The sequence below is a fragment of the Theropithecus gelada genome, chromosome 2 (genome assembly GCF_003255815.1).
Source record: "Theropithecus gelada isolate Dixy chromosome 2, Tgel_1.0, whole genome shotgun sequence".
Taxonomy (NCBI): Eukaryota; Metazoa; Chordata; class Mammalia; order Primates; family Cercopithecidae; genus Theropithecus; species Theropithecus gelada.
The window spans coordinates 141,034,668-141,049,835 of record NC_037669.1 but is presented as its reverse complement, the minus strand read 5'-3'; the positions used below and the strand labels follow the sequence as shown (position 1 = coordinate 141,049,835).

At 38.8% G+C, this 15,168-nt stretch overlaps 1 protein-coding gene across 1 annotated transcript in view; it reads left to right on the top strand.

Moving 5' to 3' along the window:
• The window catches only part of MED12L (mediator complex subunit 12 like), a 342,999-nt gene that overhangs the window by 84,513 nt on the left and 243,318 nt on the right, over positions 1-15,168 (top strand). The window contains exon 12 of the mRNA XM_025376276.1: positions 12,671-12,802. Coding sequence (XP_025232061.1) covers positions 12,671-12,802 — 132 coding nt within the window. The remainder of the gene's footprint in view (positions 1-12,670; positions 12,803-15,168) is intronic.

Genomic DNA, 15,168 nt, shown 5'->3' with positions numbered 1-15,168 from the left:
TTTTAACTTTTTTGTGTGTGTTCTTTTTAAACAACGGGCCCGGTTTTAGTGTTATGTCATCTTATTTAGTTTTTCCCTGGCCTGTGAGATGCATGTTTTTCTTTTTCTTTCTTTCTCTCTCTCTCTCTTTTTTTTTTTTTTTTTAAACATCTTTTACTTTTTAGACAAGGCAACCAATGCTAGAGAGGATGAGAAATTGTTGAGATTGATACCCAACTCACTGATGGAAGAAAGGAATTGGAATCCTAAATAGTTCCAATTAACTAGTACAATCCAAATGGTACTCTTAACTAGTACATCCTGTTTCTTGTACTGTTTATTTAAAAAATGATTTTATTTCAGGGAACAGTATAGCTAAAGTAACAAGTTTCAGATGTAATGAACAATTTTCACGAATCATTTCCAAATATGAATATTGGTACATTTATGTGGTGGAATAATCTATTAAGTTTTAAAAACTTGCTTGGCAATTTTAACATAGTGAACAATATTTTAATTAGAAAATTCAAATCCTCAAGTTGAGCACCCTGGCGTTGGTAGGATACCACAGACTTTAGACCAGTTCAGACCTGGTTTTCAATCTTGATTTTGCTGCCAAGTGTTTGAGTGGCTTCAGATCTCCCTTATAATCTCCCTTAGTGTCAGTCTGTTTGTCTGTAAAATGGCCTCACTAATAGAATCCACTTCATGTAGTAGTACATGATAAGCACTTAGTAAATGCCAGTTGTTAATGTTCTTGCCTGGACAACTTTTGGTTTTCAAGTGAGTAGAACAAAGCACCATCTTCTAGAAATTTGTGATTCCTTCTTATCTGTATGTTACTTTGATCTTCATAAAAGGCAAGCAGTAAAGTTTATTGTTCATTGAATTTTGGAAATTAAGCATAATATTTTAATTATAGCTTGAATATCCCTTATCTGAAATATATGAGAGCAGAAGTGTTTAGGAGTTTAGACTGTTTTCAGGTTTTGGAATATTTGCATTATATACTTACCAGTGGAGCACCCCAATCTGAAAATCTGAAATGTGAAATACTCCAGTGAGCATTTCCTTTGTGCATCATGTTGGTCTTCAAAACATTTCAGATTTTGGAGCATTTCAGATTTTGGATTTTCAGATTAGGGATGCTCAGTCTGTATTTTAAATATGAGAGACACGTACTTGTTAAGGACTTTTGGAGAGATTTTACTTTGAAATTATGGATCAGCCCTTGTATGACTTTCTGTTATGCAATTACGTATTTCTCAGAACTCCTCTATTTTTTTCATTTGTATTACTTAAATGTTGACTAAGGATTAGAAGATTCATTTTTTGTTAAAGTGCAAATAAATGACAAACCTAAATTAAAATTAGTTAATTTAAATACTCAGAGAGGATTGTCTTATCTGTCTTGTTTCTTCCCAGAATTAGATCTCATTTTCTTCTTTTTTTTGAGCCGGAATCTCGCTCTGTCACCCAGGCTGGAGTGCAGTGGCGCAATCTCAGCTCACTGCAAGCTCCACCTCCTGGGTTCATGCCAGTTAATTTTTTGTATTTTTGGTAGAGACGGGGTTTCACCATGTTAGCCAGGATGGTCTCGATCTTCTGACCTCGTGATCCACCCACCTCGGCCTCCCAACGTGCTGAGATTATAGGCGTGAGCCCCAGCTCCTGGCCGATCTCTTCTATTTTTAACTGCTGCTTTACAAAAAGGAAGTTGCTTTTGCTTCCATGGTATATGTTTGGTTTATCTGATGTCACGAGACCTAAAGACTATCAACATTGATTGTAAGGTTGTGAAGTTAGGAAAACTTGCCCCTTTCTCAGTCAGAAATCAGCCATCTCAAATATCTTTTGGAAATGTATATATGCAAAATATTTTTTAAACTTTTTTTTATTTTAATTTTTCTTGTAAGAGACAGGGTCTTGCTCTGTTGCCCAGGCTGGAGTGCAGTGGTGCAATCACAGCTCATTGCAGCCTTGAACTTTTGAGCTCATGTGATTCCCTGCCGAATAACTGGGACTATAGGCACACGCCACACACCTGGCTAATTAAAGATAAGGTCTCACTGTATTGCTCAGGCTGGTCTTGAACTCCTGGGCTGAAGTGATCCTCCCGAGTTGCTGGGATTACAGGTGACCATGTCTGGGCCAGCATGCCAGGCTTGGAAATGTTCATATGTATAAAGATTATAAAAAATGAATACCATTGATGCTTTTGTCATAAATCTTGTGAATTTATGGTTAACAGTGTTAGGCCTATTACCTTATATTGGTGATTGTGACCAGGTACAGCAAGGTTATGTTCTATTAGCAGTTAAGATCAACTTTTTTACCTCTGTGGCTTGCAATTCATCCAGCTCCTCACAGTATGCCTCAGCTTGCAAACTATGTGACTTGTTATTATAACTACACTACATATTATTCCATATTATTTATTGGTGCTGTAATATGAATAATATCTTTCTCCAAATGTGACCATTTTGTTTGACCTTAACTAAGAGTGACTGGTTTCAGTTATAAATATGTCCTTTTAGTCTAAGATTAAAGAGCCGTTAAGAGCTTTATTCAGTATCTTAAGTCCTTTTATTTTTAATTTTAAAAAAACATTTCAAGTCTTTTTACTTAGCTGTTGCTGATAGTAATAAGTCATTGATTTTCTCCCCCACTCCATTTTATGGTATTTTATAACCTAAGTAATGTATTAGGAAATTTCTTATTTTAAACTGGTGAAAGATCTCACCAAGTACCTCTTAATTTCTAAAGGAAGCCTGCCTCTCAGATGTAGTTGTCAGTTATTTTACCTTCTTTATTTGTTGAAGGATAGAAGACCTGTGGTTAGCTTCTACAACTATTAGGTTATTGAATTACTGAATACATTGAATTACAGAATTAGGCCTAATCTATCAGATCTGTGCCTGTTCTTCCCTGAGAAAGAAGAATGTGGCAAATCCCCCGATGTTGAAAACTTTTCTTCACATATGAGATGGCTGTAGTATAGATGAAGATAATGTCATTAATTATGATTATTTGCTACAGAACTAATACTTTTACTATTTTGCCACTGTAGATATGCCCCAAGTTCATGAGACCAGATAAACAGTGCTGTTATTTGAAGGACCTTATTGATTTTTGAATTTTGTGTCCATTCATCTTCTCTTGTTTGTTGTCACTGTAGAAGTTTCTTCTTGTGATTGTTATATATGTAATACAGGAATACATTCTTGATATTAAATTTTGTTCAACCCACAACTTGGACCCCTGTCCCACTCCCCTGCCCAGACGGGAGGTATTTTGGCATAAGAGCCCTCTCTGGAGGCTGATAGCTTGAGTTGGACTCAGATTTGACCTAGTAGCTTTGAGACATTTGACAGTTATTTAACCTTTAGACTCTAGTTTGCTCAACTGTAAAATGATAGGATTATCATTAAAGCATTAGAACAGGGCATGCTATAAAACAAACATATACCAGCAGTAACCACTGTTAATTTTGGTCCATATTTGGTTCACTTTCAAGAGTTATGTTGTGGCAAGAGGTCCATTACTTGCCTAGGGAAAAAATATGTTTCAAATATCTTTTGGAAATGTAAATATGGAAACTTTCATATACAAATATAAGAATACTTAACTATAATGGTTGGAGGACATAAATGAAATTGCTTTCTGCATAATATTCTACAGGATTTTCTTTCCTTTACTGCTTAATATTGTTCATCAGTTTTTCCTTGTTTATTTTTTTTTTATTTTTTATTTTTTTTGAGACGGAGTCCCGCTCTGTCGCCCAGGCTGGAGTGCAGTGGCGCGATCTCGGCTCACTGCAAGCTCCACCTCCCGGGTTCACGCCATTCTCCCGCCTCAGCCTCCGAGTAGCTGGGACTACAGGCGCCCGCCACCACGCCCGGCTAGTTTTTTTTTTTTTTGTATTTTTTAGTAGAGACGGGGTTTCACCATGTTAGCCAGGATGGTCTCGATCTCCTGACCTCGTGATCCACCCGCCTCGGCCTCCCAAAGTGCTGGGATTACAGGCTTGAGCCACCGCGCCCGGCTCCTTGTTTATTTTTATCTGGTCATGGTGCTCAACTCTTGTATTACTTCTAATAAAGTTTTCTAGTTAATTATCTTGGTTGGCGGGGGGGTGGGGGTGGGGCATAATCCTTTTATGCAGACTGTAGTGACACATTGCCATATCCTTTCAGATATTTATTCCTGTCTCTTCTCATTGGTTAACGCTTTCAAAATGATGCTAAGTGATAGTGTTGAGGCCAGCACCCTGGACTCATTAAATGAGCAATGGGAATGCTTCTAGCGTGTCACACTTAGTCAACTGCGGAATTAAGTCAGATACTTTTCATATTAATTAAGTGCATCGCTAAACTTTATCCCTATCTATCTTGTTTGTTCCTTTGGTTTAATGTAACGGTGTATTGCTTTTACTCTTTGATTTAAAACCATCAGTTGAACCTGCTCTGCACCAGGCACTGTGGAAGGTGCTGAAAATAAAACCACGAAAACGACATTAAGTCTAGCATGTGTTAGAGGCAGAATAAATGGGATTGTGCTCTAGGTAATATTATATGAGCATCTGGAGGCAGAATAAGGTCTCTGGTAATTCACTCCTGTGTTTTTATTTTCTGTGTATCAGTTAGATTAGAAGTCTAGTTTGTCCCTAGAGAGGGACAGAGGGTGGCAATGGCTGGCTGGAGCAGTGCTGGGCAGCAGGGATCCTGGGCCTTGTGAGCCACTCAGGAGATTTCCATGTAATGGTGATCCTCCTTTTATAAGTAATCTTGATTTACCCGTGATGTGAGCAGCAACATGGTGTAGCAGAATGTGTGGGGGCTTTGGAATTAGCACAGCCTAGTGCTATTTTCTAGTTCTGTGCCGGTGACCATCTTAACTTCTTTGAACCTCAGTTTTCTTATCTTTGAAATGGGAATAGCAATACCTGCTTTTGGGTTCATTAAGATTAGAGATGATGTGTGTGAAGTTTCCAGTACTTGCTCAATAATTTTTGCTTTTGAGACAGGGTCTCGCTATCGCCTACAATCATACCTCACTGTAGCCTTGAACTTCTAGGCTCAAGCTCTCTTCCCATCTCAGCCTCCTGAGTAGCTGGGACTACAGGTATACACCACCATGCCTGGCTTTTTCTTTTTCTTTTTTCTTTTAAATGGGGTGTCACTACATTGCCCAGGCTGATCTTGAACTCCTGGCCTCAAGCCATTGTTCCTGCTCGGCTTCCCAAAGTGTTGGGATTACAGGCATGAGCCACTGCACCTGGCCAATAAATATTTTTTAATTACTGCTACTACCTGCACTTGGAAACTTAAAACTGTTAATATTATTATTCCCATGATTACATGTTTTAATTTATGCCAGGGCTAGACCTATAGTTTATTTTTTCTTTGACCTTAACTTTATATGCCAGGGCTCAATTATTCCCTCCCCTCGGCCTACCTCTTGTTCTTATGTACCTCATTCACCTGTTACTTAAAGCTAGAGAGGCACGCTTACTTTGTTCAACTTCTTAATATTCATTAGGAAGTGCCATGAGAATGGCTTGAACCCAGGAGGCAGAGGTTGCAGTGAGCTGAGATTGTGCCACTGCAATCCTGCCTGGACGAGAGTGAGACTTTGTTTAAAAAAAAAAAAAAAAAAGCCAATATGAAAAGCCGCCTGTTTCTGCCCTGGGAAGACCTGAACCCTTCTTTTCAGTGTTTGGAATGAAGTACTTCCTTTTGATTATTCTCAGTGGTGCGCCTCCAGGGTGGTACCTGAGCCTTCCTAATGTATATTTAAAGCCAATAACTGGAGATCTAATAGCAACAAAACTGTGTTGTGAAATGTTCCTGTTAAGTAGGAGTAAATATTCCAGCACAAGGGAGCAGAATACTCTAAGGCTGTAAGCATTGAGGACGGTGGAATCAGGAGAAGCCAGAGGCACTGGGGGTGCACACAAAAGGCTATTGTATATTGTGTACCCTGGAGGGAAGGACAGAGTTACTATCCAGGTTCTTTTAACACACAGGTTTTGTTTTACCTGTTTTGTTCATTTCCAAGAGTTACCTTGTGGCTAGAGCTCCATTACTTAGCTGAGTGACCTTGGAAAAGTTATTTGCCATCTCTTTGCCTTGGAGTTTCCTTATTTGTAAACTGAGGATAATATAACCAACTTATAGGTTGTGAAGATTGAAAGAAATAATTCCTGAAACACATTTATTGCGATGTCTGACTGTACATTGGGTAGGCACTCAGTACATCTTAATTATCTTTATTACTACTACCTGTAAATTTGGTAGTCTGTCATCATTATTGATTTTCAGCATGATTAAACCCATAACTTAATCCACAAGTTATTTTATATTAAATTTTCATTAGAAGCAACTGAAAAGATTTACATGTAACATTAAGACTTTCAATTTTTTATTTTTATTGTGTCTGCTATGGTCTGCTATAAATCCTATGACTTTAGTCCATGACTAGAATAAGCCATAAATACTTCAGAAAACCTATTCTAAAAAATGAGTTTTTGGCTGGGCGTGGTGGCTCATGCTTGTAATCCCAGCACTTTGGGAGGCTGAGGTGAGCAGACCACCTGAGGTCAGGAGATCTAGACCAGTCTGGCCAACATGGTGAAACCCCATCTCTACTGAAAGTACAAAAATTAGCCAGGCGAGGTGGCACCCACTGGTAACCCCAGCTACTTGGGAGGCTGAGGCAGGAGATTCTCTTGAACCCAGGAGGCAGAGGTTGCAGTGAACTGAGATTGCACCACTGTACTCCAGCCTGGGTGACAGAGCGAGACCGAAGAAAAAGCGGGGGGTTTAATCATAAGAGAAACATATACTTTATTTGGTCAGGGCTGGTGTAGACCTTTGGCATCTGAAATGTTTTACAGCACATGGCACCTAATGAGTACCTGATGGAGTGAATTTTTTTTTTCTTACGTCCAAAGAATTGCCTGAAATTTAAACTGCCTCTCACAGCTCCAAATGCAGAGTAAAACAATAAAGCTGAGAGGATGGGGTACTGTAATTACCCCTTGAAGGGGAAGAAGGAAAGCATGGTGAGAGACACTGTCTGAGGGCTGAGAATGACCCCTCTTGGATAGGACTTGGGATTTACTGCTGGCTGTGCACCATTGACCTTCCCTTTCCTGTGTTCCATTGCAAGCCTCTCCCATCTGCCCTTCTTATCTGTATGTCTATAATCAGACATGGAAATATGGCCCATTTGCCTGCAGAAAAAATGGAAATAAAAACAAACCAACAATTTTCATAGTTCCATTGATGAAGACATTCTCTCCGAGAAGTTAGTGTAAGTCATTGTAAAACTTCTTTGATAATATCATTTCTTTTAAAGTAGGCGCAGAACCTGTCTATTCTTTTATTCCCACCACTCTAAATATCCTAAGGAAAGGATGGCATCACTTGACAGGTTTTATAATATTTAAGAAATAGTGGACATTGCATTCTTGGTAACTAGCTAGTATTGGAAAATATTTATTGGTTAAATATAAGATTTTGAAATGCATAACTTTTTATAGGCATAATTGATAAAAGGACAAGAAAATTTTTGCGCTGAAATTTTATATTTTTTAAAAGCTCAGTCTTTCCAGCAGCATTTTCCTCAAGGCTTTAATTTCTGGGTTTCTTAATTCACTTAATTTCTGAAAATCCGAAATTGGGACTACAACTGCAGCAGGTAGCCCGCAGGAATTTCTTCAGGTTGAGACCTCAGATGTCAGTAAGTTGGGGCAGATGTATGCTCCCCTCCCAGGAGATATCGAAGGGGTGGAAGGCTAGACTGACTTCTTCCTCCACTCTAGATATGTCTTGTTGCTTTATGATTACTTGTCTTTTAGACTTTTCTCTCTAGAAGGTGAGCATATTGAGGATAGGGACAAGATCTTTAACATTTTGGTTTCCCCAGTGCCCACCATATTAAGGGTACTTAAAAAGAAAGCACATTAATGGGTACCTTTGGAAGTGAGTTGACTCCTTCTTGGAACTTGTTTTCTAGCACATTACCCCAAACCCCAGTGGTGACATCTGGATGTGTTCAAAAGAACTCTTTTCTTTATGTGTTCTTTTCTATGCGTCTCTAGGTGAAGACATGTCTGTTACTTAAATTGGATGAGTCAAATCATTGAGAGACAAGTGTACCTTTCCATATTCATTGGATTTTTATGAATCTATTTTAGGAAATTATCAAGGACCCAACTCTTCTGCACAGACTTGGAATTCCAGTGGACATTTTGTAAATTTAATTTTCTTCAGTGCACAGTATACACATAGATACAGACAGTGTTTGCTTTATTTCACTACATTGTTTAACATGTAAGCAACTACCCGATTCTTCTTCCAAAGAATTGACCAGTTTTTCTAGTAAATTGTTTTCTTTGCAAGTCATTTTTTATGATTATTAAAAAAATTCTTTCCTAAATGATTTTAAATTCTTAAGTGATTTTACTTTTAAAAGATTAAAAAAAAAACACTTCTATTTTCTCGGTGGTTAAGTTTGCTGGCAATCTTTTTTTAAAGCCATTTGGAGATTTGTCAAACTCCTAGGCTAATTTCGTATTTGGAATCAGCATCTAAGGATATTATGTTATAGATATTTTTTAAATATGTATTTTATTTCTTTGGTATTAAAAATAAATATGTTCATTTAAAATTTGGAATACATGCAAAAGTATAAGTAAAATGAAAGTCACATTGGTGGGTATTTTATCTCAAGCATGTTTAGAAATATAAAAGTGAAATATATTCTTTAAAAATAAAAATTGGTAGTTGTAATTTCAGCTCATCATTAGTGCTTTTATATAAATGTAGAAATAATTGCCATGTCTTTCTTTCCATTTTTTTTTTTTCTTTTAAGACACAGGGTCTGGCTATGTTGCCCAGGCTAACCTCAAACTCCTGGGCTCAAGGAATCCTCCTGCCTTAGCTTCCCCAGTAGCTGGGACTACAGGTGCATGCCACTGTACCTAGCTCATTGTCTTTTTTTTTAAGATGGAGTTTCACTCTGTTGCCTAGGCTCGAGTGCAGAGGCATCATCTTGGCTCACTGCAGCCTCTGCTTCCTGGGTTCAAGTGATTCTCCTGCCTCAGATTCCTGAGTAGCTGGGACTACAGGCATGCGCCACCATACCTGGCTAATTTTTGTGTTTTTAGTAGAGATGGGGTTTCACCATGGTGGTCAGGTGGTCAGGCTGGTCTTGAACTCCTAACCTCAGGTGATCTGCCTCCCGAAGTGCTGGGATTATAGGCATGAACTACCGTGCCTGGACTATCATTTGTAATAACCTTTTCTGGTAGTCTTAAAGGAATAATTTTGCTTATTTTATGACCTTGCAATAATAACTCAGTGGAATAAAGACATGAAAATGTAAAAATAACATTTTAATTTAGCTAAATGATTTTTTTTTGAATGAAGTAAGTTAAAGTTGCTTGAGATGACAAGACACCTAAAGGAGTGAAGACTATATGAATTAGGAGAGAGAAAATGTCTCTGCTTATTTTCTTTGCATCTCCAGGAGCATAATTTAGAGATTAGAGCAAGCTGATTGAAAATGATTGTGAATGCTCTAGGTGTTATAACAGTGCTGCCTTATTTTACTTTTTAAAATTCATTCGGACTGCTGTTGGATGTATGCCATAAGATAAACCCAATATTTGCCCTAAATTAGAATGAGTTTTTTTGTCATTCATAGGATTTCTGTAAGTGGGCCTGCTGAGTGGCTTTGTTCATGATGTTCCCACTTAAAATCCTTGTTTACTAGTGAGAGAATGCAGACAGTAAAATTGTAAATAAGTGAAGAAAACATTTTCAGATAGCAGCATTCACTGCTAAGCAAACGAAATAGCGTGATGTTTGCAAGGGTGGCCAGGGTGCCTCTGGTCTGCCTGAATCCTCCAGATTTTTGGGCAGAGAAGGGGCTGCTCTGTGTAACTTGGGGTTAAGGAATGCACTGGAGGGAAAGGGCTGCCAACACTGAGGCCCGAGGTGGAGGTGGGCATAGCATGTCTGAGGGGCTCAAACTGGAGTGTAGCTAGAATGTGGCTGAGGAGAGAGAAGAACTCTCAGCTTTCTGACCTGAATGGTGATGCCATTTTCTAAGAGAAAGTACACTGGACCAGAAATGTATTTTAGGGGTAGGATGAGCTTAGTTTGGGGTCAGGTGATTGTGGTCAGCAGGTGGAGGTGCCCAGGAAGTGGATGGGTTTTAGTAGCTGAGGGGTGAGTTTGGGGTTGGAGGCATGGGTTTAGCTTGCCTCTCATCACAGTTGGGGTAACTACTTTCAGGTTTCTGTAAGGGTAAAATGAGATCATATATATAAATAGGGCAGAACACAGTGCCTGGCACATAGTTGTGTAAGTGGAGGTTATACCCCAAGGCTGCAGGAGGGCATATGATTTCCATTATGTTTAGATAGGTCTTTTCTGTCCTTTACCTTTTTTTTCTATTTATCAAAAATCTTACATTTTTCCTCCAAGGCCGATTTACATTTTTTTCCCCCAAAATAGAAACAGTGTTTTTCTTTTGCATGATAAAAGCAGAAAATAAAAATATCCTATAGTCCTCTCTCTGGATAAAACTGTGGTTAACAGTGTGACTGTACGAAGGTTCAAGGCCATGCCTTGAACCTTCTCATAAAACCTGCCTCTCATAAAACCTTCCCTGGGTTGTCCCTGTTGATGTGCAGTGTATAGAGCCTCTTACTCTGCTCTGTGTTCGCTGTTTGGTTCTTATCTCTTGAGGAGTGTAAGCTTCTTGAGCAAGAAAATGTGCCTTCCTATCCCTAACAGCACGTAACACTCATGCACATTATGGGTGCCCAGATCAGATTTGTCTTTCTCCTGCCTTTTCAGAATCACGTATGCTGTGTGTACACTGTGCTCAGCTTATTGATCTTTGGAGTGTCATGTGTGATGAGTTTGTGATTGTTTTCTCAGAGATGATGTGGGCACACTGGCTGTTGTTTTGGTTTTTAAAGGGGATGTGGTAATGTGATTTGTTTTGACTTCTCTTTTGTTGTAGTTCATTCAGTAGACCTGAAGAAATCTGTTCTCCCACCTAGTTGTTGAGACATTACCGATCACATACAGTTCGTCTATATGTCTCACTAATTTCACATAGATATTAAATCTCACATAAAATCTTTAGTGGGAAAAGAAGTTTTTAAATTTTAAAATCACCTGTTTCTTTTTTTGTAGCACATTTTAACGTAATCTTGAAGATGCAGTAGAAAAAATCTTTGTAAATGTGGATATGATGCATATTACTGCTTAGATTAATAAAAACTGAAAGCATATTTTTAGGGTAACTCTTTTTGTTATTTTTAATGTTCTAAACCTATAAACATGTGGTCCTTCACTGGATTGACTTTTATACTTTTATCTTTATGTAGGTTAGAGTGAATCTGGGCAGAAAATCCTCCCAGTTTACTTTCTGTTTGAAATGTTATGTTCAAACATTTCTTTCACTTGTTTTAAATTAGGAAAACAGAGCTCCCTTTGAGGTATCTGCCTCAGGTAACTCTTAGGGTACGATGAATAAAAATCTTGGAATAAACTCATTTCATGATGTGAATTGTTTGCTAGCGTCTAAAGCTGATCAGGGATACTTATTCTGGGATTCTTGGATGGCTTTTCAGACTGCACAAACCTTCCGAAATGTGCTAAGTTCATGCATGTATGTATGTTCTTCTGTGGAGTGTGCTCATAGCCATATCGTAATCTTAATTGAGTTTATGGATTCTAAAGTATTAACTTCCCACATAGCCTGTAGTGCAAATGCTGTGATTATCTAGTTTTTCTGGCATAATGTTTATACCCACGGGGACATATTAAAAGCTTGTAGTTTATGTCCTGTTGGTCAGCGTGGATCCTCTAAAAGGAAAGGACAGATCGTACACGAGTACCATCTCCCTGCTTACCACTCCCTGCACCCCCATCCCGCGACTCACGTCACTTGGGTCCTCAACATCCTCTCACCCTCAGTCGCTAGTGCCTATTTCTAGGCCATGGGAATTGTGGCTGACAGTTCTGGTCGCCATGCTGAGCCCTACCTAGACCTGGTTGCTGGCCGTGGTTGACTGTGTCTGCTCTTAATTGTTGGTTCTTTTTGGTGCTGGGCTGTCATTTTTTGTGTTCTTTCCATTGGGATGAGTGTTTTACCAGCATTCCAGCCTCCCCTCTAGTTTGTTCCTTCTAATTTGGTATTGGAGTGGGTCACTGGATAACCTGGCTTGTTGAAATTATTTATTGAATTGAGGCATTGAGTGAGTGGGGGGTCTGAGGGTGCCAACAGTAGAGTGATGTACTTTGACTTTGTGACAGCTGTTCTTGGCAATCAGTGGTGGTTTTTTCCCTTACTGTTTGGTTTTGAAATTTGAGTTCTAGAGAGTAGTTGGGGCTAGGTTATGTCCCTGTGTAAGTGAAGGCATCCACAGGGAAGCTCTGATTCTTTTGGAATTGTCACAGATTCAGTGTAAGTGATTTCTTTCCTTGTATAGGTTTATTCTTTGTATTTCAATTAAAAGTGATTTGGAAGCGCTTCCTAAAGCTATATAATAAAACCTGGAAGAAAGCTTTAAAGCATTAGATATTCCCTTGCTTGCTTCCTGACTCCTGCTGGGTGAATGTTTCATTTGATGTGGCTGGTACCCCTCTCTGTTGGTCATTAGGTTGCGCCCAACGATGAAGCTGTGGTGACGCTGTTATGTGAATGGGCTGTGAGCTGCAAACGGTCTGGCAAGCACAGGGCCATGGCTGTGGCAAAACTCCTGGAGAAGAGGCAAGCAGAAATTGAGGCAGAGGTAGGTTCCATTTCCTTTCTGCTTGTTGAATGCCCTAATGTAAAAAATACTGTTTTGGGGAAGATCATTTTCTCATACCCTCATTATGTTATTCTTTTGCTCTTGAGGAAAAAAGGGAGGATGTAAAAATTCACATAAGGAAGATTCTCATAGTAGAATCTCTCTAAATTGATGCAGCCATTTATATTCTGAACTAATTTAAAAATGGTGTCTTTTAAAATAAAACTTTAGCCTGGGCACAATGGCTTACACCTGTTATAATCCCAGTGGTTTGGGAGGAGAACGCAGGAAAATCTCTTGAGCCCAGGAGTTTGAGGCTGCAGTGAGCTATGATGGTGCCACTGTACTCTAGCCTGGTTGATAGAGTGAGACTCTCTCTCTACAAAAGTAAATCAAAGATAAAATTATAAAATTTTAGCATCTGATTTAGAACAAAGAAGTTTCTTTGCTATGTTGAAATATGCATATACACAGCATACATACACATGTGCAATATACATGTGCAAATGTGTATAAGACATACCAACTTTTATGAAATTTACAACTACATATTTTAGTGGATTTGGATATACTTTCTTGAGGCAGTTATGATTATGATATTATAAATACCAATTTGTTTTGCTTTTGAGATTATATTCTGGTCCCAGAGAGAGCAATTACAGCTTTGAAAGTAAATTATAAGGGAGAAAGCAAAACTAAGTTCGTCAACATTGCTTTTATTGCGGGGAATTTTCTAAGCAGGCCTTCTTTTCTGCCTGTGACTGTTAGCGGGGATGGCTATGGGGAATGTGTGTATATCATCTGACCGGGTCCTTGTCATCTCTCACCTGGCAACTTTGAGGCATCTTACCTCATCTCTCTACTTCCTCTACACAGCAACTGCCAGTGTTTTCAAAATGTAAATAGATCACATTGTCCCCTTACTAATACTCTCTGTGTCTCCTGACTGGCCTTTGTGGCATCTCCTGAGCCACCTCAACTGCCTTTTCCACCTCATCTTGTGCCCTTCTCCCCGGGGTCACAGCTCCATTCACCTTGGTACTTCTACCCCTTCAATACGGAAAACACACTGTGTCACCTTGAGGCCTCTGCTCTTGTTGTTCCTTCTAGGTGGCAGACTCTGTTCCCAAGTCTGCATGGCCAGCCTCTTCCTGGCATTCCCGTTTGAAGAAGTGTTCCTTCCTTTCCAGCATTCCTAGCTCAACATGTGTCACCTGGGAAGATCTTCCATCACTGCGTGAACAAAGTTAACAGCGTCTACCCCTCAAGCACTCTTTCTCACGTCACTGTTGCGCTTTCCTTGTTGCAGTGCACATTCATCTAGTTAATCTGCTTATTGTTTCATACCTAGCTTCCCCCTCTAGAAGGTGAGCTGGACAGGAGAAAGCTCACTCATCTTGTTCAGTGTTGGGTCCTTGGCACAGACTAGTGCTCCTTGCATAGTAGATGCTCAGAAGATGTTTGTTCCTTGACTGGATGAGCCTTAGCTGGCTCTCTGTGTTGCTGATAATACACCTCCTTCTTGTGAAGCTAGTAAAAATGAAATAGGAAGAACATTTTATAGACATTTTTTTCTTCCTGTTAGGAAAGTTGTATTCACCAAAAACAGAAGATCATATTGTTGAAACTGGGACTTGAAGATACTGATGTTCAGGTGTAAGCTAAATGACCCATCGTACAGTGTACAAGTTAGGAAAAGCCTTTCATTGCTTTTCTTCCATACATTATGAATAGTTGGACTATTCTGTGGTGAATTGCAGTCCATAAACTTCAGCAGCTAAAATGGAATTTCTCAAACATTTCATTGCTCCTTCTGTATTGTGTGTTTTTTTTACACCACTTTTCTCCTGCCTCTATTCCAGACATACAAACATACACATTCCACTTTCAGAAGAGGTTCACATATAGATTACCCTGTAATTTTAATAGCCTAAGTGTATCTATATCTAAAAGTGTATTATTTCAGGGATATTTAAAATAATTGATTTTTTGTTAAACATCACCATCTTTAAAATTTGACCTTCACAAAGAGAGAGAGATTGGAAAAATATGATATTCTTAACATAATTAATATTCTTGATATTAAAGAGTAATGAAAATGGGAATTATCAAAGGAATATAACAAAGAATAGAAAACAAGGTTCTGGTCTTGTGTAAATTTTGTCTTTAAGAAAATAGAAGTTAAATAACTTCCATAGAGGTATTTCATGAACTGTGGACATTCCCAAAGGCTCTGAGAGATCTTATTGGTGGAATGTGATGAGTAAGTGAAAGAATATTCTTAGGGGAATTATGTTAGCATTCTCATTTGATACCATGTTTCTCCAGACACACTAATAAGTAAACCCTTCTGACAAAAACAATTC